Genomic DNA, 27,848 nt, shown 5'->3' with positions numbered 1-27,848 from the left:
CCTTAGAAATAATAGACTTCTCATTGATGTGATTTTAGGCCATCCTAAGGTTTGAAGGCTTATTTCTGTCACCCCTCTGTGGCCACACCCCTGTGCTGGGGGTAGAAGCACATCAGTGCAAAACAACATGTATCGGGCAATATTTTCTTTTTCTTTTTTTTTCTTCTAGTTTTTGTCTACTGTTTTGGTCTGTACTTTAAGAAACTCCTAATCTTGAAGGTTTCGTTTTCAACAATCCTAATTTTCAGCACTATAGTATCTATTATAGCTTTTCCAAGATTTACTAGCTTTCTGAAAAATAACCAACCAATCAGACTCACTAACACAGATTTTCCCAGCATACGTGCATCTGATTGGTGGGCGACACCGAGGAAGCGTTCGCCTGACAACCAGCGCTGGGGAGGTAACGGCACCAAGCGAGGCGAAACAACAACAGAGATAAAGACATCGCCCTTATTAATCAATTCAATTAACCATCCAGGTGGATTGTTGTGTGACAGTACAACTTATAAAAACCTAAAGCTACTGTGTGCAGTTTGCGTATATGTAGACTTTATCAGGTAAGCTTTTAATATCCGTTGTTTTTTTGTTGTATTTTTTTTTTTTTACTAATCTACGTCTAAAGCCGCATACTGCCGCACTAAACAGTATGGAAACTAGTAGGCTACTGCATGTTGTTTATAATACTACAGCAGGTGGCGTCCTGCTTTGTCATGTCAGTGCTGTAGTATGCGGATTCACATAGGCGAGGCTTTCTACACTGCTCTGGTTCTTTAGCCTGTTAGCCGCGTTTGACTCATTGTTCTAATTCGGGTTGAATGGTTCTGGTTATATGTCATAGCTGTTATTTCCGGCCTCCATGATCATGATAAAATGTCGCTTGTCTGTGCTATGAGTAAGGATGATTAAGCAGATCTGGGTTGGACAACAGACCACCTCATATGATATGGACCAGTTCATTATGGCATACAGACGCGCCGAGTCAGATGTGCTACTGTGTAGCTTATAAAGACAACATCTGCACAGCTGGGCAAATTATTCAGTGCCTCTGAATTGACATTTCAGTTTCTGTGTTTGTTTTATAACAATATTTAATTTTTTTTTGGCTATCCTTTGTTTTGATTTTGACACACACAAGCAGTTAGTTCTGTCTCTCTTCTCTGTCTCACTCTCTTCTCTGTTTTCTCTCTCCTCTCTGTCTCTGTCTCTCTCTCTCCTCCTCCTCTCTCTCTCCGTCTCTCTCACTCTCTCTCTCTCTCTCCTCTGTCTGTCTCTCTTCTGTCTGTCTCTCTCTCGCTCCCCCCCCTCTCTAGAGAGAGAGAGAGAGACACAACTAACTGCTTGTGTGTGTCAAAATCAAAACCAAGGATAGCCAAGAATTTTATTTTTTTGATAAAATCTAGTGTTGATTAGATCTAGCAGCATAACGACTTTTTCTTTTTCATTATGGTACTGGTATTAGTCTAATACAGGTATTGTGTGTCAGAGTAGCGGTATCTCCAGTACTTATTCATGAAAGAAGTAGAAATTTGCCACATAAAAATATGCTAAGCATGCTATGCTATGATTAAAGCTTTATCCATGGCTTTTATGACATTCACAAACACTCAAGTAAACAATGCAAATTCTAATTGATAGGTTGCTCTTTAATTAGCTGGGCCACCAGGAGACTTACAGTAAATATAATTGTAAACTTTAATAATACTTTGCCTTTTTTGAGTAAGATTCTTCCAGCTTAGCATATTTTTATGTGGCAAGTTTCTACTTCTTTCAGTTCTACTCTTCCTCGCAGAAATACTCCAGATCTATCAAATTGTGAGGGGGATCTCATGTGCACAGCCCTCTTCAAGTCATTCCATAAGTTTTCTGATGAGATTAAATGTGGGCTTTGACTGGCCCATTGCAAAATGTTGTCTTCTGAGGTTATTCATTTGATTACTTTTGACTTTTGCTTTGTGTGGTTATTTGTCTTTGGAAAATGTCTCCAGTTCTCCAGTTTTGACTGTACATTTGAGATCTCTCCAAAGTGGTCAGGAGGCTGTGATGGCTACTCCAGAACATTTCATATTAAACATAAGTGGACATTTTTGGCTGTCTAACAGAAGCCTACAGACTTGCAAAAATAGATTAGTATTTGGAGCTATATTTGATTACCGCTTCCTTAACTAGAGCCCCAGAATCAGCTTATTTTTACTGTTCTTCAGACAATAACCTGTCTTTTTTTTTTTTTTAACACACTTTATGCCTAAAAAGTTCTACTTTGGTCTCATTAGACCGCACTAAATTGTTCCACATGTTTTGGGGTGATATAGAAGGGCTTGGATATTTTTTCTTTGATAAAAGGCTTCAATCTAGCTACCCTAGTCTAGATGTGAGAAAATACAAGAGATCGTTGTCGTTGGGCAAGTCATGGCCTAATGGTTAGAGAGTCTGACTCGTAATCCTAAGGTTGTGGGTTCGAGTCTCCGGCCGGCCACAACTGAGGTGCCCTTGAGCAAGGCACCGAACCCCCCAACTGCTCCCCGGGCGCCACAGCATAAATGGCTGCCCACTGCTCCGGGTGTGTGTTCACGGTGTGTGTGTTCACTGCTGTGTCTGTGCACTTTGGATGGGTCAAATGCAGAGAACGAATTCTGAGTATGGGTCACCGTACTTAGCCGTATGTCACTTTCACTTCACTTTCACTTATTGTATGTAGCGATCAATACAAGCCAGATATTCCTGCAGATATTCCAAGGTGGAAAAAATATCTGACATGATTTAGCTTGTTATATCATTTCTCCATCACAAAAACTTGAATTTTTTTACAGTGGTGTGTAAATATTTTATATCCACTGTACATAAACTCCAAACATATTTTTGTTTACAAGGCTGCAAAAATGACTTACTGACTAGCAGTTACTGTAAAGCAATTCTAAGAGTTTTTGACAGTGAACACATGAGTTTTAGAGAACAGTACAAATCATCCATTTTTTTTTCTTGCTCTGTCCACCTTAACAGAAGTTTTCCACCATGACAGCAGAGGAGACCATCAACATAAAGGAGGTGGAGATCATTAAAGTGATTCTGGACTTCTTGAACTCCCGGAAGCTGCACATCAGCATGCTGGCCCTGGAGAAGGAGAGTGGAGTAATCAATGGCCTCTACTCAGATGATATGCTGTTCCTTAGGTTGAGCCTCACACACACAAACACTCTCCTTGGAGACACCTGAGTAATAAATTTGTGTTATATGTGGAGTGATGTGTCAGTTCTGGAGCTCTAAATAGTTGTTGGAGTTACTTCCTAGTATGTAGATCTGATACTGTGCACAATTTTATACAGTCACTGGCTATGATTTTGTGTCCAGTGCACTGTGTGCAGTGCAGTGTATTCTAAACCAGTCCTCAAAGATAAATACTCAGCTTCTTTTGTCGCTGTTCGCTATTAGCAATCCTATTGCTACCTTTGGAAATTTATAATCTAATAATTAATAATCTAATAATTATGAGTTGGACACCGCTACACTGCCACTTGTGCATGTATTTTTGTCATGACATGTCAATATAAAAATTTCACGAAAAATCCAATAGAATGTGTATATGTAAATTTAATATATTAATAAAAAAATTTATGTGTAATATATGTAAATATGTGAAGCTGTCCAAGCAAGTTCACCCCAAGAACAAGACAGCAAGTTCCAAAAAAGAGTCTCCAAAAACCCTAAAATTCTATCACAGGACCTACTCTTGCTACAGTTGATGTAAAAGTGCATGAATCTACAATCAGAAAGAGACTTCACAACTTTAATTATTATGGGAGGTGTGTAAGGAGGAAACCTTTGCTGTCTAAGAAAAACATGAGGGCATGACTGAAGTTTGCAAAAAAACACAGTGACAAAGTCCGACTTCTGGAATAATGTGTTTGGATACCATAATAGAGGGCATGTTTCGCATAAACCAAATACAGCATTTCAGCAAAAGAAATTCATACCAACGGTGCAACATGGAGGTGGAAATGTTATGGTTTGGGGATGCTTTGCTGCAACAGGACCGGGTCAGCTCATCATAGAGTCCACTATGAATTCTATATTGTATCAAAAGGAGATTGAGGTGATTAAGATGTAAGACCATCTGTCAAAAATCGAAGCTGAAGCGTAATTGGACCTTGTAACATGACAGTGATCCAAAACATACCAGTAAATCCACCAAGGACTGGCTGAAAAGGAAAAAATAGAGAATACTGGAATGGTCAAGTCAAAGACCAGATCTAAAACCCTGTGGTGTGACTTGAAATGGACTGTGCATGCAAGAAACCCCTCACACATCACACAGCTGAAAGAATTTTCCATTGATTTCTAGAGTGGGGGAAACGTTCTTCCAGTCGATGTCAGAAACTGGTAGATGGCTACAAAAAACCGTCTCGTCTCGTTTCAGCCAAAGGGTGGAACATTAGCTATTAGGGCTCAGGGTGTCCTAACTTTTCCTCAGCTGAAATACACGTTTTTGTTAATTTGTTTAATAAGAGAAAACAAAGTATTTTTTAAAAAGAAAATATTTAATGGGGCGTCCTAAATTTTGTCCATATATACATGTATAACTTATATTGTCCATATTGTGTGATTGTGCAGGATTTGTATGTCATTTCCAAGCCATATATACGCTGTACTGGCTGCAAAATGAGGGCTCTACCCAATACTAATTTATTGCTGTGGTCTGAACCACATGTTTCAGTTTTGTTGTATATATAAAGTATGTTTGTGTTGATGATGTCTGTCTCATTAATTTCATTTCATTTACTTCCCTTTTTGTACTTTTGAACTTTGAACCTTAATAGAATTTTGTGCAAATAAGCAGTGTAGGGGATGAGCTTTGCACGTTATCGTTGATCAACAAGCATATGTACATACAGAGAATATCAACCTGTCTAATTTTAATATCTTCTTATATCTATATATCAGTAAATTCAGCATATGCTATTTATACTTGTACGTTTATTCTTCTCAATTTCTGTTCCTCTCTCAGGCAGCTTATTCTAGATGGACAGTGGGATGAGGTGCTACAGTTTATTCAGCCTCTGGAGTGTATGGAGAAGTTTGAAAGGAAAAGGTGAGGTTTGTCTCTCTCTTTTCAGGTATCTGCAAATGTTATCCCGTGAGTAACAGAGTTACTGACATGCAGTATATTTACTCAAATCAAATTCCAGTTCTGTTCTGTCCTATTTTGACTGATCTAGCTATGCTATGTTTTTAAATGATCATGTCAGAAAACTGGTGTCTTCATGGATAAAATCCAGACCCAGATGCAGGAATGACATAAAAAGGGGTTTATTAAGGAAAATGATCAAAAACACAGGTTAGCACAATGCAACAGAAATGAGTAAACCAGATGCCAAGACAAGAAACCAAAAAGACACAAACAAGACAACTGATTTAAATAGGGAGGACAATCATAGAGACACAAGGAACAGGTGTGCAGATGTGGGAATGGATTAAGGAAAGGGCTGGGCTAACACACCTGAACACAAAACAAATACAAAGGCACATGGTACAAGACAAAGCCAGCCAGAATGTCCCCCCTGGTGTTCAGGCAGGGAAAAGTCAGAGCTGTCCATGACAGATAGAAGCTCTAATATTGTCTATTTTCTTTTTTTTTTTTTTTGGTCTATTTTCTTATAAAAAGACCAAAATTATATCTACCATGCTCGCCATTTAATGTCTTGCTTTGTTATCATTATAATAAGCTCTTTGATCTGTATTTCTTAATGACATTTTGCTGGCAGATTTCGCTACATTGTACTTAAACAGAAGTTCCTGGAAGCACTCTGTGTAAATAATGCCATGTCAGCTGAGGATGAGCCACAGCATGTGAGTATCACCGATTCATTGTGGCATGTGTTGTATTCATCTTCTTTAAACCGTCCATTTGTCTCAAATAAATTAACATAAGTGACATAGAAGCTTCTGTTTTCTTTATGCTGTCATCCCTCAGCTGGAACTCACCATGCAGGAAGCTGTAAAATGCCTCCATGCTTTGGAAGAGTTCTGTCCCTCCAAAGAGGACTACAGCAAACTCTGTCTTCTCCTCACCCTCCCTCGTCTTACCAACCATGCCGAATTTAGGGATTGGAACCCAAGCACAGCACGTGTACGCTGCTTTGAGGAGGCGTGTACCATGGTGGCTGAGTTTATCCCGGCTGATCGCAAGTTGAGTGAGGCAGGTTTCCGGGCTGGTGCAGACCGCCTGTTTCAGCTGCTGGTCAAGGGTGTGCTGTATGAGTGTTGTGTTGAGTTCTGTCAGAGCAAGGCCACAGGTGAGGAAATCAGTGAGGCAGAGGTGCTGCTGGGCATTGATGTGCTCTGCGGCAATGGATGTGATGAGCCTGACCTGAGTCTTCTGTCATGGCTTCGTAACCTGGCACCTAACGTATTCTCATGTGCCTTTGAACAAAAGGTGCTCAACGTGCATGTGGACAAGGTGGTTAAACCAGTAAGAGCGGCCCACGCTGACCTTCTCACACCACTCGTCAGCAAACTCTCTCCATGCCCTGCCTCTCCTTTGCGCCGCCCACAATCAGCTGATACCTACATGTCACGCTCACTCAATCCAGTACTGGATGGTCTCGCCTATGGCCTGTCTGGCCTAGAGAGAAGAGGAGGAACCAGAGCCAGTGATGTAGGGAAAGCATCACCAATGTCACATTCATTTGCCAACTTCCAATATCCAGGGGGGCAGAACCTGAGCCGGAGTCTGATGATGGAGGAGTCACAATGCCAAAGCATCTTTGAGGAGTCGCCTGAGAGGTGATGTTCTGTTTATGCAATCTGGTAGCCTTACAGATAAGCACAATGATGAAAGTAATATTATAAGGTATTGCTGAAAGTCTGAGATTTTTCTAACCCCCCATACAATGTATAGGCTAAATCCCAACTCATTAAAATACTTACCTTCCACTATATTAGGAACACATTTACACCTGCACATCCATGCAGTTATCTAATCAGCCAATCATGAATTATCATTCATCAGAATGAAGAAGTGTGATCTCTGTGACTTTGATTGTAGCATCAGTTTTGGTAATATACATGTTTGATTGTTTTAGACAAAAATCTTTGAGTTTACACAGGATGTGGCCAAAACAAAGAACACTGAGTGAGCAACAGTTCTGTGGGTAGAAACATCTTGTTGATAAAAGAGAACAGAGTAAAATGGATAGATTGAGGTTTTGGATTGATTTGAGGTAACAGAAAATATATAGTAAAATAACTAAAATAAGTACTCTTTACAACTGTGGTTAGCAGCAAAGCATGTCAGCATGCACAAAAGCTCAGTCCTTGAGGTGGATAAGCTACCAGAGCAGAAGACCACATTTGGACCCACTCCTGTCAGTCAAGAAGAGGAATCTAATTCTATCATACTCACGGGCCAAACCGATCAAAAATAAAAACATAAAATAAAATAAAAATAAACTCCCATGATTCTTGTTCTTGGATGACAGGAGTGGAACCCAAAGTGGGCTTCTTCCATGGTAGCCCATACAACTGATGGTTTATTTTGCTGTGTGTTCTGGGATGCTTTTCTGCTTACTATGTTTAGTGTTCGTCGGAGTTACTATAGACTTCCTGTGACTATACATATCGGCTATAATCTGTTTCATGATTGGCTGATTAGCTAACTGCATGAATGTGCAGGTGTTCATAATGAAGTGTACAGTGTATGTACATGCATCGTGTATTACATAATGTCTTCTACAAGATACATAATGAAATATAAGCCAAATCTTACAGTTACAGACATTCAGTTACAAAAATATTAGAGCATTCATTAACAAAGATATTAAAAAAAAAAAGGAAAGCAAATTCGAGAAAATATTGTTTGTTTTGGTGCAGCTCCAGAACTGAAACTCCATCAGATAAAATGATGAGCTTGACTGGTTCCCAGAACTCTCGCCCAGTCTCTGCACCAGGTCAGGATGCCCCAGAAACCACCTCTACAGACACGAATGAGGTAATTCATCAATAAACCCTCTAAATTAAGCATATAGCAACCAGCTAAATCCATGCAAAGGTATATTAATTTGACTTGATTTAAAATTGCACATTTGCATATAGCAAATATTTATTGCAAATAACTGATATGTTATACAATTAGTGTGTGCGTGTATGTTGTGGATGTGGATTGAAGGGTGTATTGCAACTATGAATTTAAGTATATTAGAAAGGACTCTTTCTTTTGAAGCGACTCTCTTTATTTGCTTAATTTGAAATGACTCTCATCAGAAATAAAATGAAATAAATTATATGAATGTCCTTAAAATATTTTAAAAGTAAAAGTCTAAAACCCTGAATATCCCTCCTTTCTTTTAACAATCTAAATTAGGACTAGTATTTGATTTAGTGTGGGAGTTTGCAATGTGTTTGCACAGTAATTATTTCTGAATTTCGGAGCTTACAGTTAAAGCTGCAGATCAGATCAGTTCGCCAGTCATGTAAAGCAAAATAGAAAAAATATGGCCTGACCCTTGACTACCAAGTTGTCAAGGCCAATTGTTGGTGATATGTTCACGAGTCCAGCTACAACACTTAAGGGGTACAGTCACTAGCTTTTTTAATGCCATAATAATTGTAAACATCATATTATAAACAGAATATTCGAATTATTATGTAAACAGATATAAAAGAACAGTTTAAAAATTTTATATTGATATTTTATATCGTTTTATATTGACCGAAGTTGCATTTATTGAAACATTGCTATCATTGTTAGTGATATGAACAGCTCGTAGTTAAACATAGCTACACCCACAGAACACATGTCTGTGCACCACTAAGGATTATAATGCAGGAAGTCTGTCAGGCAGTTACAATGTTCGTGGTGTACTGCATTTTTCCCCTCTCATTTTTCTCTCTAAGCTGATATTCTGTTGACAATTACCATATGTGTGGAGAATCAGTCAAGATATCAATTCTGAATTAAAACTCACTGACCCCCTTTGAGCTGTTACAAACTTCTAGCTATCCGCCTATGTGTCTGACTCCCTCACTGTCTTTCTGTAGTTGCGTGAGTCAATGGAGCAGTATCAGGAGTACTATAGACAGCGCTTACGTGTACAGCAGCATCTGGAACAGAAGCAGCAACAGAGGCAGCTGTACCAACAAATGCTGCTGGAGGGTGGAGTCCAGCAGCAGGAGACTTCACCCAGTGCCAAGCACAACCTCACTGAAACGTTCCTCAACAGGTCAGTCTGTACATTTGTTACATCAATAATAGGTATTCCTTATCTAGACATGTTTTTAATGGATTGTTATTAGTCTAACTGGCAGCTGTTATTAGTCATGCCATAGAGGAGTGGACAAACCACTAACACTGCATGTGGGACAAGCAGTTTTTATGTCTGTTGGAAATAAGCATAAAAATAAAATGTTTTACGGAGGTGCAGTGCACTTCAATAACGTATGTAAATGCACAGAGTTGTTCTCTGCCCAGGAACTGACATACTACTTTATTTCCCTATTGTTTTCTTATTAATGTAAATTCTATCTAACAAGCTCACCATACATTATTACATTAGCTACCACTTTTCAGCTAGATACATTTTTGGGGTTCACTGTCATTTTGTCATGATTTCAAGATGGAATTCTAGAGGTTTGGCACAGGAAAGGCCAGCTAGTAACTCCCAGTCAGCAAATAGGAAAGATAGGAAAGAACATATAGAAAGAGAGAGAAAGAAATAGGGAAATTGGGAAATTTCTTAAGAAATTGAGACTTAATCACATAAAACAAAAGACCAGGAAAATAGAATAAAACACCAAAATGTGAGGACAACAGAATGCAGTAAACATAAGACAGGATTTAAATAAGGAGTGGTATTGGCTGACAGTTAAGAAGCAGGGAGTTCTAGAGTTGGGCTGCAATTTAAAAACAAAAAAAAACACCCCAGTCAAAGCTGTAAAGGATGGCGGCACAGTAAGCAGATCAGACAACGATGTCCTTAGGGTACAATGGGGCAAGATTATTGAGGGCTTTGTAAGTGAACAGAAGGACCATTTTAGTTTTTATTATTTGGAAAAAAGATATCATTCTGAAATCTTATCTTCTGAAAATTCCTCTGGTGCTGGAAGAAGCAGCGAGAGAGACACAATTAATAATGCCATGTTATTGAATGTTTTACCTCTCCGGGTAGTCTTCTTTCCATTCTTCTCTCTCTGTGCTTCGGTGAGGGTGAATGGAGTTTTCTGCTGCTCTCATTGGCTGCCAAGTGGTGGGAGTTGTAGCTTCACACCGCCGCTTTGCACACCTTAGCTGTCCTTTGTGGCAGGGTGCGGAAATGGTACAGTTCTTTCAGCACCCAGGCAGCAGTGGTGCGAGGCTTCTTGTGGGGTGAACTCCGTTGTCACACTTATCGAGTTAGTTTTGTGTTTTAGCCAGAAATTATTGTACTTCTGTAAGGAACCTGTTCAATTCTGTATACTCTGAAGTTTATTTGAGGTATATTGTGGTGAAATCACTTTTCCTACTATGAAGTATAAATAAAGAGGAATATTTTTCTGTATCATATGGTTCTTTTGGTACAGGTTGCACTACCAGATGCTATATTTCGTTAGCTGCAGCTGAAAAGCTTGTTGTGCCTGATTTGTCATGAGTGCTATAACCATAGCATGATGGCCTTTTAAGCTTTTAGGGAGCTGGACAACCTCCATCTAAAATGCTGTTCAGGAAACAGACATAAAATCTTCTGTTAGAGAAGCCTAATAATTCTCTGTAAGGACCCAGACAGGATGCCGAGAGTATCGTTGAAGACAGCTGTTTTGGCAGATGGTCACCTCAGCACTAAGGTAGAACTGCATGGCTTGACAATAAGCTTACCCTGCATGCATTCATTATTGGACCATGTCCCCAAATTCATTGTTCCCAGCTATAGTCATGTGTTTCAAACTTATGAAGCAAGGGACTGACTTTTGTGTAAATATGCAAACATTTCCTACCATTTCCAGTGCAAATGTGCTATTTGATCCACACATTGGCATATTGGTTTAAAAAACAACTCTTTTATGTCTACCTAAACAGATGTTTTGGGCTTCCAAAGCCTAAGAGCACAATACTATCATAAAAGGCAACTCTATAATATACTCTTATCTAGCTCCCAAACTTTGGAATAGTCTTCCTGATAGTGTTCGGAGCTCAGACACACTTTCCCAGTTTAAATGTAGATTAAAAACTCATCTCTTTAGTCAGGCGTACACATAATACATCCTATAGTATCATGCACTAGTACATCAGACCTGCACATTTTTATGAACAGCAGATATGTTAATCCCTCTCCACTGCTTCTCTCTTTGTACCCATCCCGATGCATCCAGACACTCCAGCTCCCAACGTCCTCTGTGGGACGAAGCCTTTGGACGTCCACTGAGCCGAGGCCGACTCTAAGAATCCTGAGACATCACCAGTTAGACTCTGTGATACTAAGGAGATCCGAAGTACATGATCCTTACACCAATACAACATTTAACTGACTGTATATTACAATCACACCCCCAGTGTCACCCATATGAGGATGGGTTCCCCCTTGAGTCCGGTTCCTCTCAAGGTTTCTTCCTTTACCATTTAAGGGAGTTTTTCCTTGCCACTGCTGCCTGAGTCACCTCAGACTTGCTCATAGGGGGATAAATACATACACATTGTGAACTAAATATATCTAATAATAATCTAGAATTTTTATTCTGTTAATTCTTATTTCGTTTATTATTCGTTATTTCCTTTATCATTAATTATGTTTACCTTCTGCTCTATGTTTATGTTCTGAAAAGCTGCTTTGAGACAATGTCTATTGTAAAAAGCGCTATACAAATAAACTTGAATTGAATTGAATTGAATATAAGAAGTGTTTCATTCTCATGTTGAGAGCTATGCAACTCCAGAGGGTCTGTGTTGCTGTTACATGGACATGACCACACACTTTTCCGGAAAAAGGTCAACATGTGATTATCATATTTGTGCACCATTTTATTCAGACTTAAGATAAAACTGTTCATCATGACATACTGGTATAGGTTTTGTTAGGGCTCTTTCTACTGCTCCCTGTTCTGGGTCACCACAGTGGATCACGTGGTCTGCATATTTGATTGGGTCCAGCACAATGAGAGTGCTGGACCACCAGGAGTCTATACTTATGTAGGTTACAAATTTGCTTTAATACTGCCCCTGATTCTAAGGAGGGATAAAAATAATTAGGTTACATATTTAATTTTAGGAAAATTTGTAGTTTGAATAATTACATATTATCATGTTTGTCTTTCTGTGTTTGCAGATCCATTCAAAAGCTTGAGGAGCTGAATGTTGGAATGGATGATCTTGATGAGGAGGTGCAGGCTCTCTCTCTGCAGTGTAATGGTGGAGGTGGTGGAGAGACGGGAACAACTTCAGCGGGGGCCACAGACACAACAATTCATCAAGAAGGGGCAGGACTTAGCAACAGCACCCCTCAAAGAAAAAGTGGACAAGTTGCTGTTCCATCTCCCACTGAGTCCCCCGTGCTACCAAGTAGGTAGGTACAATTATGTGAATGTATTTTTTTCTAAAATTTGGTTTACAGTCATTTTTGCACATGGTGCCATTGGTTCTATGAATCTGGATTATATATTTATAAAAATATACATGGTGGTTAATGATTAATATGTTACTTTCTTACTAAAATGTACATGTAGTCAGTTTGAACAAATCATTTGCCTAATCAATTGTGTACTGTTTATCAGCTGGTAACAGAGATGGGGAGTCTATAAATACTGTAAAGGTCCATTCATTATGTTTGTACCCTGTTATAGAGCTAATTTGATGGTGCACCTAGGATTTGTTGCCTTAGTTGTTGCCCAGGTGTACTTAGTATAGCAGGTAGATATAATTACAGTTTTCAGTTCTCTTTTGTGCAGTGATCTTACAAATGATTCACTATCAGTGTTTTGATATGTGTTTAATACATAAGGAATGTGTGAGGTGCGTAATGCTTTTGCTTTTTGTTCTACAGTGTTCAGAGGGAGAGAGATGGACAGAGTGATACCAGCTTGACACGTACTAAAGGAACAGAGGTACATTACTGGATGTTTTGTGTTTATTGTCAGAATAATACTAAAATTACTACTACTACTACACTACTACTACTACTACTACTACTACTACTACTACTACTACACTACTACTAATAATAATAATCCACATGGCATGCACTCAGCCAGCAGGTGAGAATCAAACAAGCTTGACAACCACAGATACAGTAAGAAGTACTACTTAAACAGTGGGTATGGAAGGAATGAGAATTAAGGCAAAATCAAAGACCTCTACTGCATGGATGCAGCCAAGCCAGCTTAAATATAGTGTAGGGTAATTGACAGTAATAGCAAACATCAACGTCAAAACCACAATCAAAGATAAAAACTGAAGCCACATAAAAAGTTTTCATAAAAAGTATTCATCTAGATATGAATAAAAGTAACGGCATACAGGTATTACTGCAGACATTGCCTAACCCCTACAGTATTTATTTTATGGCTACATGCATGCATTCTAATGTCTAAGTTACATTTGTAAAATGCAATGGTCTTAAAACCCTCATTATTGTTGTCTTCTTCACTGCCAAAAATACTGTAGAGAATTAGAGATGGACTAAATATTACTTTGCATACAAAATTGACTAATGAGCCATTCAATGCGTTCCTTAAAAAAATGGCAAGTCCTCAAGCAAGGCATCATCCCAGTCAAGACTTTAAATGCAAATTTTATATAACTTAATTTTAAATATTATGTCACCCTTTTTTGTTGGGAGCAAAAATCCTTGCAGTTATGATACTATGAATGACAAAAAGTGTGATGAGAGCTCCTCAGAATCAGTTTATCGGATTACCTAGGATTACACTTTTCTACACAAAATTTATTTAAAAGTATTATTGTATGGATTTGTGTATATTCTCTGCATTTCAGGAAGATAAGTCCAAGACAAAGTTTATAATAGTGAGTACTTTGGAAGATACACAAGCTGTGCGGGCTGTGGCCTTCCACCCCTCAGGGATGTTCTACGCTGTGGGCTCCAACTCCAAAACCCTGCGGGTCTGCGCATATCCTGATACGTTAGAAGCCAGGTACATAGAAATAAATAATGTAGGAACTCTGAATTATGTAATATTTTATGTTTGAGCTACAAAGTGGGGAAAACAACAGATGCCTCTATGTTTGTCTTCTCAGAAAATGTGATGAGTGCTGTATATTCAAAACTGTGAACTGTATAGTCATTGGTATAGATTTAAAAGTAACAGTTGCTTGATCGTAAACAAATAATTGGTAAGGTAAGAAGGTTATACTTTCTTTAATGTTCATGCACTGAGCACACATGCTGATTTTATGTCACTCAGTATTAAGCATACTTAAAGGGTGAAGGGTGTTTTCATTGTTTATTTTCAAGTGAGGGATTTTAAATGATGAGTTATGACCTTTAGTAGAAGGAAGAATTATTTGTGTATGTAATGAGAAAATTAGAGAAAAACAAATAAAAAATAATAATAACAAAAATTATGATAATAGTAATAATAATAATATATAAATAATAAATGATCTTACAAAAAGTTTGTTGCTGATTTATAGTGATCCTGCAGTGCGCACTTACAAATACAACCACTGCACTACTGTGCTCAGTGTAACAAGACATACGACACAGTATTACACATATATATATATATTACTATATTTTTCTCTCAACGAATAAATTTGATTTGAAGGCATTCTTAAAAATCACTCACATAGAACATTTAAGTTAGCAAATGACAGTAAAGTCATCTTACAGTGCAGTAATTACTGTAAGATTAAATAAAAATAAGATAAACAAGATTGTTAGAAAACGTATATGCACAGTAAATATATATATATATATATATATATATATATATATATATATATATATATATTGCACATATGCACAACTGACTTAATTCATCATATTTTATATAGCTTTTTACTATCTAGCTTTTTACATATCTATTAAATGTGTTAATCATTAAAAAAAGATTTTAAGATCTAAATTTTTTATTTTATATCTAACAGTTGTGTGTGTTTGTGTCTCTCAGTGGTGCATGTAAACCCCCAGTGGTGTGCTTTAAGAGAAATAAACATCATAAAGGTTCTATTTACTGTGTGGCATGGAGCCCCTGTGGGCAGCTTCTGGCCACTGGCTCCAACGACAAGTACGTCAAAGTGCTGCCGTTCAACACTGAATCCTGCAATGCCACCGGTGAGCAGCCTCGACATTCTTATAAACTTACACTTGTGATAGCATGTTGCTCATTCATTCATACATTTATTCATTCATTTTCAATAGCTAATTTGAAAAGTCATCAAATTTGTCATATATTAGTTGATCCAGAGACTCCCCCAGGAACACTGGCATGGGAAGCCAGTTCATTTTAGGGCACCCATATTGGTATTATTAGTAATTGAAGATTGAAATTTCAGTTTCAGATACTATGATTTCTCATTTTGCCATACATCAATAATAGTAATTACATAGAAGTATTATATATGGGATGAAATATTTTAGTTATTCAAAATGTTTTCCATATGCTTACAAAATAGGCTTTAAACATCGCTTTTTACAGGGATTAAGCTTGCTGTGCAGAAAACCCAGAAATTTGAAAGCCCAGAATCTTGTGATAGATGGGCTTGTGGCAGACAACACTGGGGTTCACTGCTGTCAGTCAGGACCAGGAATTGAGTCTAATGTAGACACAAGCTCATCAAAACTGAACAGAAAAAATATTGCTTGGTCTTTTTCCAATCATGATGTTTTCATTCATTCATTCATTCATTTTCTACCGCTTATCCGAACTCTCGGGTCACGGAGAGCCTGTCATCAGGCATCAAGGCAGGATACACCCTGGACGGAGTGCCAACCCATCACAGGGCACACACACTCTCATTCACTCACGCAATCACACACTATGGACAATTTTCCAGAGATGCCAGTCAACCTACCATGCATGTCTTCAGACCGGGGGAGGAAACCGGAGTACACGGAGGACACCCCCGAGGCACGGGGAGAACATGCAAACTCCACACACACAAGGCGGAGGCGGGAATCGAACCCCCAACCCTGGAGGTGTGAGGCAAACGTGCTAACCACTAAGCCACCATGCCCCCGATATATGTTTTCATGTTAATATAATTAGGGGTCCGTGCACAAAGCACTGGAACAACTATTAATTGTGCAGACCAGACGATTGAGATCTGTAGTAGAGATCTAAAGTTGTCAACCTCAAGAGAACCTATAGAAAGAACTTGGATAGTCAACAGACAGTACAGGCAAGCGGGATGATCAGGCCGATGGTATCCTATACCACAAAGTTTTATATTTTGGTCCATATCTCATGAATTGTAATTCCTACAAAGCAAAATTATTTCCCTTTTGATTCCTTGGGAATCTCATTTTAGTTCTCTTGTCATCACAATATTTTGCAATAACTGGTTCTAATTAAATTAATTCATTAACCCATGGAGGTCTGTATTTGGAGTCACACTCAAAATGGAAGTGGAAAAACACACTACAGGCTGATTCAACTTTGATATAATGTCCTTAAAACTAATGAGGCTCAGTAGTGTGTGTGGCCTCCACGTGCCTTTATGACCTCCTTACAACACCTGGGCATGCTCCTGATGAGGTGGTGGATGGTCTCCTGAGGGATCTCCTCCCAGACCTGGACTAAAGCATCCACCAACTCCTGGACAGTCTGTGGTGCAACGTGGCCTTGGTGGATGGAGCGAGACATGATGTCCCAGATGTGCTCAAATGGATTCAGGTATGGGGAACGGATGGGCCAGTCCATAGCATCAATGCCTTCGTCTTGCAGGAACTGCTAACACACTCCAGCGACACTCTAGCATTGTCTTGCATTAGGAGGAACCCAGGGCCACCCAGACCGACATATGGTCTCACAAGGGGTCTGAGGATCTCATCTCGGAACCTAATGGCAGTCAGGCTACCTCTGGCGAGCATAAAGAAATGCCACCCACACCATTACTGACCCACTGACAAACCGGTCATGCTGGAGGATGTTGCAGGCAGCAGAACGTTCTCCACATTCTCCACTGTTCCTCCTTGCACAAAGGCGGAGGTAGCGGTCCTGCTGCTGGGTTGTTGCCATCCTACGGCCTCCTCCACGTCTCCTGATGTACTGGCCTGTCTCCTGGTAGCGCCTCCATGCACTGGACACTCCGCTGACAGACACAGCAAACTTTTAACCAAGTGTGATTTATTAAACAGAAGGTGAGGACACATTAATAAGAACTAGCTATATGTGGTGCTGCCTTCACATGGTGCTTGGTAACCACAGACTGTTGTTTGAGGCTGTATTTTATTTTAATTTTACTCATGAAAATGAACAATGTCATTAGTAGATTTTAACTGGAATTAATTTTACTTTTTCTCCTGTTTACTATTTAAAATATTTTAAAGCTATTCAACTCATTTGACTGAATTCAGAATCCCATTAGCTGTACAGTATCATTACTTGGAAAAAATAGTGTTCAGTACATTCAAAATGCTGTAAAGAGACTTTTCTTGTCAGTAAACAAAAGCCTAGAGCCAAAAGCCAACTTGTGCTTTGATTGAGAAGTCTGTCTGCTTGCCTCCATCAGGTCCTGATCTAGAGTTCAGTATGCATGATGGTACTATTCGAGATCTAGCCTTCATGGAAGGACCTGAGAGTGGAGGATCCATCTTAATCAGTGCTGGAGCAGGGGACTGTAACATCTATACTACTGACTGCCAGAGAGGACAGGGGCTTCACGCTCTCAGCGGACACACAGGTACTCACGTGCTAAGATAAACAGACAACCCCTTGCTACATTTACAATAACAGCTGGCATTAGTGGTTGGATCACACACACAAAACACCTATACTAATAATAAATTCTTCATGCAACTACATGCAACTACACACAGATTCTTCTCCACGTCTATTTGGTACTTATACCCCAGTTGCCCATGTGCACAAATACATTTTATTTTTTATAATTACACTGTCTCTACACAGGCCATATACTGTCACTGTATACATGGGGAGGCTGGATGATTGCGTCGGGTTCACAGGATAAGACTGTGCGTTTTTGGGATTTACGCATTCCCAGTTGTGTAAGAGTTGTTGGAACAGCTTTTCATGGGTCAGGTAGGCATCCATTTACACGGCATTGCACATCAGTGGGTAATAATTTATTAGATTAAATACGTTTGATTTTCAGCTTCAGCCCATTCACAAAAAAATATATAAATGAAACATATTAAATATGTGTTTTACTGAAGTCCATAATATATAGCTGTGTTATGTGTCTAATGGACTTATAACTGGTAAATGTCAATTATTATTATTATTATTATTATTATTATTATCATTATTATTATTATTAAATAAATGCATGTTCTTATTATATTTGGTTTTAAACATACCTTGTTTTAAAGTATTTCAAGTACTAGTTCATGTATGTGAATATGCTTTAGGTAGCCCAGTAGCCTCAGTGGCAGTGGATCCCAGTGGGCGTCTGCTAGCCACAGGTCAGGAAGACAGTGCCTGTATGCTGTATGACATCAGAGGGGGTCGGATGGTGCAGACATATCGACCTCACTTGAGTGATGTGCGTTCAGTACGTTTCTCCCCTGGAGCTCACTACTTGCTTACTGGCTCCTATGACACAAAGGTTATCACCACAGATCTACAAGGTAACAGCCTGTTGTTCTAACTTGCAACACAACTAACACCAACTTGTATAGAGTTACCCTAACGCCATACAATACATACAGCTTTAACTTAGCACCATCTTATCATCTATAGCATTAGCTTTAGAGCGAAGTGGTAGCGAAGTGGTTAAGGTGATCAGAAGTTTGTGAACTCGAATCCCAGGTCCACTCCTGGGCTCCCTGAGCAAGGCCCTTAACCCTCAATTCTTTGGTTGTATTAAATGAGATCTCCTCAAAGTGGCTAAATGTTATTGAGGTCAGGAGACTGTGATGGCTACTCCAGAACCTTCACCTTTTTTTTTGCTTTAGCCATTGGAGGGTCAACCTTGCCTTCTACTTCGGATCATTGTCATGCTGAGCGTCCCATGTGCATTTTTTGTGCTGTAAAATGCAAATGTAAAATGCTGCATTCATCTTGCCATCAATTTTTACTAACTACCCTGTGCCACTGGAGCTCAAACAGCCCCAAAACATGACCATGCTTTACAGTGGAGATGGTGTACTTTTCAGCGTAGGACTTGTTAGGATTATAAAGTTAAATTTTGATCTCATCATAACAAATGACTCCAGAATGGCTCCAGAATCTGTGAGGTTTATCTAGTGCCCCCTTTCCACCAAAAAGAACCGGGTGCTGGTCCAGTGCTGGTTCTGGTTCGAAGTTGGTTCCACTGGCGATCCTTTTAAGAACCGGTTTTTGGTGCTACTTAAGAACCACTTTTGCTGGTTCAGAACCGGTGCTTTGGGTGTTGAAAAAGAAAGAACTGATTTTAAGTTAGAATCTGGCTCCGAACCAGCACTCAAACTGCCTCGGTGGAAAAGGGCATAGGTACAGTCTGGTGTACTGAAGGGTGTACTTTTTTGGCATGGGTGCAGTAACGGCTTTCTCCTGACACCTCGACCTTACAGGTCATTTGAGTTCAAGTACTGTGCTCCTTGAAACAACAACACTTTTTTTTTTCCAGAGCAGCCTGTATTTCTCTCAAAGCTGTTTGTGGGTTTTTCTTTGCGAACAATTCTTCTGGTGGTAGTGGGTGAAATCTTTCAACCTATCTCAACATAACCTCTCATTTTCCACCTATTTACTGGAATTCTAGAGTGTTGAGAGATCTTTTTATATCCTTTTCCTGCTTTATAAGGTTCAAGTACCTTATTACGCAGGTCAATTTGCAGTTCTTTTGTCTTCCCCATGGTGCAGTAACCAGCCGTCAGTGAGCTGAGAAACTCACTGACTATTTATGCACAGACACTAATTACAATTACAATGAGTTACAAGTGTGGAAACTTCCCTTTAATAGCCATTTAAACCAATGTGTTTAAACCTGTGTGTTTATAGTGTGGCCAAACACAGGATATGTAAACTTTTTGATCAGGGTTGTTCAGGTGATTTCAGTTATCTATGTGACTTCATGTGACCACTAACATAAACAAGAAAGAAATATTTTGCATTATCAGTCATATTTTTTCCAATAAATAGCAATGTTTAACAATTTCTTTGGGGGTACTGTATGCAAACTTTATGTGCAGTAAAGGAAGCCTGAAAGTCTGGGGTGCTAAGGTTGTTGTAGGATTCTTTTACTGCAACTGCAGATGCAACTGCTTTAGTGATAAACAATATAGAAAACAAAGTTTCAAAATATAGTTATATTTATATACTTTGAGCAGTTTAAGAGTTTGTCTGTCAGCGATTGTATTCCTCTTATACTGCATTTATTTGCCTGTGGCTGTAGCGTGATTTACGATTTATTTCTGACCAGGATAAAGCAGTTACTTCTAGTGAGTGATTTGTTGAGTTTTCTCTGTGTAACGTACCTTCCCACCCCAAATAAATTCATAATTACATAACTTAAGTAAATTAAGTGTGATATTTTGACACAGTGAAAGTCATGCTTTCATTTGTTCGATAGCTTGATAAACAGATCTATGAAACTAGGCACCCTAATATATTTTATCATGTTTTGTCATATTTGTTCTACATTCATGTGTCTATAGAAAAAGACCAATTTTAAGTTTTGGGGATCGGATTTTAAAATGTTAAAACAGTTATGGTTAAGATACATGCAAAAAGACAAACACATTTTTCACACATTATAGGAATGTTTTTTTGTTTATGTATTTAAATGTTTTATATATGTTTTTAATATCTTAAATTTTTAATATCTTTTAATATTTTTAAAATGTTTTTAATATCTTAAATTAAGGAATGTGTAGGAGTTTGATTTTTATATTAGGATTGAAATGAAAGTCTTTTCTATAATATGAGACACCTGCCTGGCTGTTTCCTAGTAGGCTAATCCTCTCTGTGTGTGTGTGTGTGTGTGTGTGTGTGTGTGTGTGTGTGTGTGTGTGTGTGTGTGTGTGTGTGTGTGTGTGTGTGTGTGTGTGTGTGTGTGTGTGTGTGTGTGTGTGTGTGTGTGTGTGTGTGTGTGTGTGTGTGTGTGTGTGTGTAGGAGACTTGACAAAGCAGTTGCCATTCACTGTAGTAGGAGAGCACAGTGATAAAGTAATCCAATGCAGATGGCACCCGCAGCACCTCTCCTTCCTCTCTTCATCAGCTGATCGCACAGTTACCCTCTGGACACAAAACACATAGAGCTGGGTCTCACCGCACAACTTACTCTACTGACAAAACCGTCCAGTTCAATGAATCTGTAAATAGTGTGTGTGTGTGTGTGTGCGTGTCTGTGTTTTATTATTTGTGACAGCCTCGCTTCCTCGCCACTTCTTTCTCAATGTTTCGTAAATAGTAGCAGTTACATTGTTTTCACACAAACTACATGTTTCAGCAGAATAAAAGATACAGTTTTACAGTAAATTTACAGCAACTAGATCAAAGTAGCACAGAATACAGATCATTCCCAAATTAAATGAGTAAGCTACAAGAAAGTAGTGTAAACTACATGCATACAGAAGATGTGTTATGATGTCATATAGGGAATGAAAGAAGGCAGCAAATCTTATGGTCACATGACACAGACAGTTGAAGGCAGACATACTGCGTCTTGATGCACATCATGAAAGAAGATTGGATTACTGGCCAGATCTATTCCTCTTAACAAAAACAGGTTGTCCACATCCAAACATGCGAGACACTTTTCATGTTTATTGTTTTTAATGTTTCCTTTGAATATTTCTCAGCTCTAAGATCAAACCAATCAACCGTAACTGTCAGACCCGGTTAAGACATTTGTTAAACAAGCAAGCACATTCTGAAGTGTGAAAAAACACATGCCGAAGATACCCTTATTCTGTTTGATTTGTGTGAATAGATGTTTCTGTGTGCTATGTGTGGTGATATTTTGTATGGTGCCTTGCTTCATGGGTCATTTCTAAAGCTTTATGATGCACTCACCCATTCCAGACAACCAAGTATTGAATAATCATTAGGATTGGGGTCAATTCCATTCATTTCAGTTCAGCATGTCCAAAATACAGATGCTTTTTTTTTTAAATTAAATTCTTCATTCCATATTTAACTATCTTTGTGAAATGTCGATATGGTCTGGAAAGCTATGCATGAACAAAGCTAAATCAGTCATATACTATAATATTTTCATTTCTTCATCTACAATAACCACTTTATTATGATAGTGGACTGTTAGTGAAGCCCAGCCAGAAACATAATGGAGGAATCCACCTTGGATGGGACAATATTCCGTCATATGACACCATGTGCACCTACAATCCTGTCATTCTTTTCTTCCAAAACGAAGATGCGACGAAACCTGCAAGCACATGGGGAGAACACGTGAAACTCCACACAGACAGTAATTAGATCTCAGAATGGAACCAGGACCCAGAAGGAAATGATGTTTCCTGCTGCACAATTGTTTATGTTTATAATAATAAAAATAAATATAAAACAATAATAATGATGATAGTCATAGATGGATTGACAATTTTCCTCTAGGTATGACTGAGTGAATAACTCTTGATCCATCACAACCCTCATAATAGTAATGATTTGTTGATATGATGGTGCAGCATATAGTGTTTATGATTCAAATCTATGTGTGTGTTTGCTGCATTCTGTTTTGGGTGTGCTCCTACAAAGTGTTCCATGAATAGGCTTCAAATTCACTTCATTCATAAATATGTTTAGGGTAACTGGCAGAGAACAGGTTGAATTGACACTTGTTTGCAGTGACAATATTTTGCTGCTCTGTATATTAAATAGAAAACAGCACTCAGAAAACAGAAAATGTATATTTTGTGACCAACTGAGTTAAAAAATAATTCAGTCTATGTGCAGATGAGTAGATGTTTATGCACTGAATGTTGTTACTGAATTACTTTCTGTATGAATGTAACTCCTGTTTTTTTCCCTATTGACTGAAATGCAGTGTTTTTGCCTGAATATAAGATCTGTGCAAATGCTTAAACTCTGTTAAAATGTTGAACTTGGATTATAACAAATTAATGACATATTTAATTTAACCCAACTAGATGATTCTTGTTTTCTTGTTTTGTGGCAACTACACTAACCTATTTATTTTAACATTTTGGTTCATGAAACATGATCCTGTTTGTCATTGGGACATAAGTGATGTGACATAATAGTACCATATTATACAAGTATTTTTTTTTGTAACTTGAGAACTAATGCCGTTCATATATTATGGAACATCAAATGTCTGCTCCTGTAGAGTGAAAATAAAGGCTTCTTTGTCACTTTCCATTGTGTCACACATGATAATGAAAATAGTATTACTAATATTAGTTATCAGACATAGTAGCAAAAATATATAAGGACTTAGAAGTATTTTCAAAGCAGTTACATGGCATATCATCAAATGCATCATAGAAAATTACAAACAAGTGCATGCAAGTGCTCAGGCAAAAATGTACTGTAATGGAATTGCATCAGCATCGGATGTACTAAGATGGAATACAAGTTGATGAGAGTGAGGATGAAACAAAATAGTGTTGAGGTCACAGTGACAATCCAGCACGGAAAGACTGAATGTGAGGATGGAGACGAGGATAAAATTACATAACAGTAAGAATGGGAAAGTTGGTAATGGTGAAAATGACCATGTACCATGACCATAAATGCTGGTTCACATTGACAGGACAGGTCACTGGCCTGTTTGGGGTCAAGATAAATACCCAGGTGGTTCAGGCATGTAAATGCATTGCTCAAAATGTGCTAACTAACCGTGTTTTTCTGTTCCGAGGAATCGACTTCCTCAAATTTTAAAAGCAGTGAGGTTTATTAGTGAGGAAGGAGATTTTGTGTGTATGTGCTTGTGTACATGCAGGTCTGTGTGTGTATATATGAATGCTTGTAGGGATTTGGTGCATATACTGTACAGTAAGTTATGGTGATTTTGAACGTTTGCTGTAAACGTTTGTATAATTAGATGATAGGATGATCGGGTTATATGTGATCCAAGATGCTACAATGTTTCCTGAGAACGACAGCTAATTTCATTTAGAAACTAGATCATGTGTTCATGTGTTTGTGTAAAGAAATAAATTTTTTTAATAATATATATATATTGTTATGGCGTCCAATATTGAACAGGAAAAACATCACTTTTTTTTTCCCCTCATTGATGTTAAAGTGCGTACAATAGAGGGCAAAATATACAGGTTGCATCTCACTCTCTATACTAGCTGCAAGTAAAAATACTGAAATCTAGCAACATATAGGTGAATCATAAAATTGATATGACAAAAACAGTGTACTTAAAATACATATAAATTATTAGATGAATAAGAAACAGATGAATAAATAACCTATACTGCCTATTCACATTTATCCATCTGTAAAGGAATGACTTTAGCTTCGGTTACTATGAAAAGTGTATTTATTCAATAATATGGAAAAATAATCACACAATAAAAAATCTTGTGTAAAATAAAATTAGGGATTAAGACAAATATGAATAATATAAATTTAGATTTTTGTATACAATTAAAAGATGAATAAAATTATGAAATTCACAAGAACAAGTAAATACCCAATATAAACACAATAATACTAAAGAGGCTTTTAACAGGAGTAAGATAGATACAGTAATTAGGAGAGTGGGTGACATTTACGCTATGACACACATCAATGAAGAGTATTGCACATTCTTTCACTGATCATCCATTATATTTGTGGAGAAAAGAGACTGACTGATAATGTGATATCTATGTTTGTGGCATTAAATACAAAATGGTATTTCATACTGCTAAAGAGAGTGAATTTATTGAATCATTTCATTGCTAACCAGAACTTCCTACTAAAAGAATTTCAGTTGTATTATTCACTTTTATTCATTCATTCTTTTATCTCCAGTAACCACTGTATTTTGAATAGGATTGTGATGGGTCTGGAGCCAATTCCAGCAAGACCTGGAGCAAAGTGGGAAAATTCATCCCAAAGGGCTGCCTGTCCATCACAAGGCATTTATTCACTTCTTGAAGCCAATTATTTGGTTAATTATAAGCCTCCATTCTGTTTAGTAAATCTGTCCTGCAATGACAATCTATTGGGAAGACAATTTTTAAAATTCTACCTCATTGTGCATCAGGAAACCGATTACTAATTAATATCTAAGTAATGTCTGTTGGTAAAGTCTGGCCTAGTTAATTTTGCATGTTTCATCTTTCATCCAGATGGTACAAAATTGGTACAAATGATGCTATAAAAATCCACCAAATCTGGAAAGAAAATGTAATGGCACACTGTAACGTAGCTACATTTAATGTAATAAATAAGTTTATAGTGAGAATTTTTTTCAATGTTCAAAATGAACATTTTGTCAAAATTCATTGGACACTATCTGGTAATGGAACTCTAAGTACAAATTACTCACATCAACAATGACTTTGAAACAAAAGCCTTTCCACACATTTTCTGAACTGTTGGTCTGACTTCTTTTTTCTTTTGTATAAAAATATATAAAAATGCTTTCAAATGCCATGTTCTGATTAAGTTCTGTTCAAGTTCAGATACAAATGTGGAAAAAGCGCTCTTCTACTTTGTAGGGGCAAATATGTTGTATAAGACAAGAGGACTGTACAAATAGAAAAGGTTCAATTGTTCCCCTGTGGAACATCCCCACATTTATGAGATTGTGTGCTCACCCACACATACACATTAAAGTAGCAAACAATTTCATGGAAAGGAGGTCTCCACCTCTTCTACTTCTTCTTCTTTTTTTTGGTACTATTTGAGGACAAGGTATGAAAAAGCATCAAAGCAAAATTTCTTTCAGTAACACTTTATATAAAGCCTGAATGTATAAAGCTTTGTGATTGTACTTATAATTATTTGTGTAATTTAGATAGAATAATGCTTTGAATGACAAATACTTAAACTGTAAACATACCTACATGAACATAGCAGCTGTAACTTAATATAATATAATTTAATTGAATAGAATTGAATAGAAATAATGTTTAGCTGTGAACGTACATGTATACTTAATATTAGTCCTGTTGTTTAATGAATAGTGAAGGTGAGTTATAGATATACACAGCACACAATCAGTCAGGGCAGTAATGCTGTAAACCAGAGGGCATTATTATGAAAAGTGTGATTTATATTACATGTTTAATGAAATAATTCATAAAATTAAGTACAATAATTAATTACCTTGGAAGTTTAGAGTTATACCTTAGAATTCTAAATGTACTAATACATTAGAGACAAAATGAGAAAAAGTGCAGTCACAAAGGTTTATAAATACAGGCTTTTATCTGCCTTTTTTCCAGAAATAGTGGAGCCAAACTGTTGTTCACACATTTGTAATGTGTCCTTTAAGTTTGTTAAAAAACTTTTTAGGGCCTAAAATTGAGTACTGTGCAGTTTTTCCCCACAACACTACACAAATCCCTTCGTAAGAAAGTGCCAATGCTGATTTAATGTATTCATATAGCTGGAATAAGCCAATTACGTTTGTCTGGGTACAAGGAACCTACTAATGAGTTTTTAGAAAATTCTATTTTTTTTTTTTTTTTTTTACAATAGCTGCCAGTTATTAATGCACTGTTAAGACAAAATGACTATAAATGATATAGGCTTCCATCACCAGTTTATGGGCTGCCATGAACAGTGGCTTGAGTCACTTTTTCCTTCAAGCAAAAATCTAAATGTTGACTATTTCATGGCATTCAGCAACTCTTGCAAGTATGATACAAATGACACTTTGCATGGTAGAGCATATACACATATAAACTGTCCTTCATATTATCCTGTGTCACAGACTGGATTAATTGATGCTGGAGATGTTTCTCAACTGTTGCCATCTGCAGATTCCCATAGGAAACAGTTGGGTTTAAATGGACAATCCCATAGCTTATTCTCAGTTATCCAACTTAATATACTAGGGCAGGTATTTACTTCAGGAAACAATCTTTGTTAATGCTTCTTTCAGATATATTTACAAATGGTGACAGGAAAAGAGAAATAGGATAAAGGGATAATAGAGGAGAGAATATATAAATGGATAAGAAGTAGTGAATGTATCCCTTTAACCTTTCTATATTTTATCTTTGCATTTCATATTTAATCTTGGTTTGGCACTGTATTGATGGCACACAATGAAGACATTACAGTACAAAATACAATGTGTGTGGACACGTCTGTGTGTGTACAGTATGTGTGACCGTGAGATAGCTACACTAATCTGTGAATCTAGCTTTTGATTAACCACAATTTTAAGTCCAATATGGGTGTCCTGTTCCACTCTCATACATGTGTTTGCATCCTCTGCGTGTGTCTCTGAGAGTATTCTGTAGGTGGAGAAGAATAGGAGAAACGTGTTGAGCTCCCATACTTCCCCAGTCCAGCATCTGGCCCTACACCTTGACTTGGCCCCTGTCCTGTTGGAAACATCTCATACGCTGGTCCTTCCTCAAGTGGTGGAGCAAAGCCAAGCCTGTACTGAGCATATTGCGCAGTGTTTTGGTATCCATACGTATCATAAGTGAGCTGATTGGTTGATTCCAGGAGTCCACATTCTCTGGAATAGTCTGTGGTCTGAAGTGCTGCTTTGGGTGGACCCTGACCTTGTTTGGTCCTGGCAATGGTGCTGAAGTGGGCGTACGTGTTGTGTGTAATCCGAGATGGTGGGCGTGGTTCATAGCGGCCAATGGGAGCAGGATTAA

At 37.9% G+C, this 27,848-nt stretch overlaps 2 protein-coding genes across 3 annotated transcripts in view; one reads left to right on the top strand and one right to left on the bottom strand.

The window, feature by feature from the left end:
* Positions 1-90: 90 nt before the first annotated feature.
* On the top strand, positions 91-23,419 carry LOC113662131 (WD repeat-containing protein 47-like). Its single transcript, XM_027176799.2, has 15 exons — positions 91-560; positions 3,001-3,170; positions 5,003-5,086; positions 5,760-5,844; positions 5,969-6,780; positions 7,867-7,984; positions 9,034-9,215; positions 12,288-12,524; positions 13,002-13,062; positions 13,952-14,109; positions 15,088-15,251; positions 17,651-17,821; positions 18,049-18,180; positions 18,510-18,728; positions 21,194-23,419. The coding sequence occupies exons 2-15, from the start codon at positions 3,013-3,015 to the stop codon at positions 21,334-21,336; spliced, it is 2,724 nt and encodes a 907-aa protein (XP_027032600.2). The 5' UTR covers positions 91-560; positions 3,001-3,012; the 3' UTR covers positions 21,337-23,419.
* Positions 23,420-24,538: 1,119 nt separating this feature from the next.
* The window catches only part of kirrel1b (kirre like nephrin family adhesion molecule 1b), a 48,002-nt gene continuing 44,692 nt past the window's right edge, over positions 24,539-27,848 (bottom strand). For both annotated transcript variants that reach the window (XM_047806358.1, XM_047806359.1), the window contains exon 15: positions 24,539-27,848. This exon is cut by the window's right edge and continues 133 nt beyond it. In XM_047806358.1, the coding sequence (XP_047662314.1) occupies positions 27,430-27,848 (419 nt within the window). In that variant the 3' untranslated portion in view covers positions 24,539-27,429.

This window comes from Tachysurus fulvidraco, chromosome 22 (genome assembly GCF_022655615.1).
Source record: "Tachysurus fulvidraco isolate hzauxx_2018 chromosome 22, HZAU_PFXX_2.0, whole genome shotgun sequence".
Taxonomy (NCBI): Eukaryota; Metazoa; Chordata; class Actinopteri; order Siluriformes; family Bagridae; genus Tachysurus; species Tachysurus fulvidraco.
This window is presented reverse-complemented; position numbering and strand designations above follow the sequence as displayed.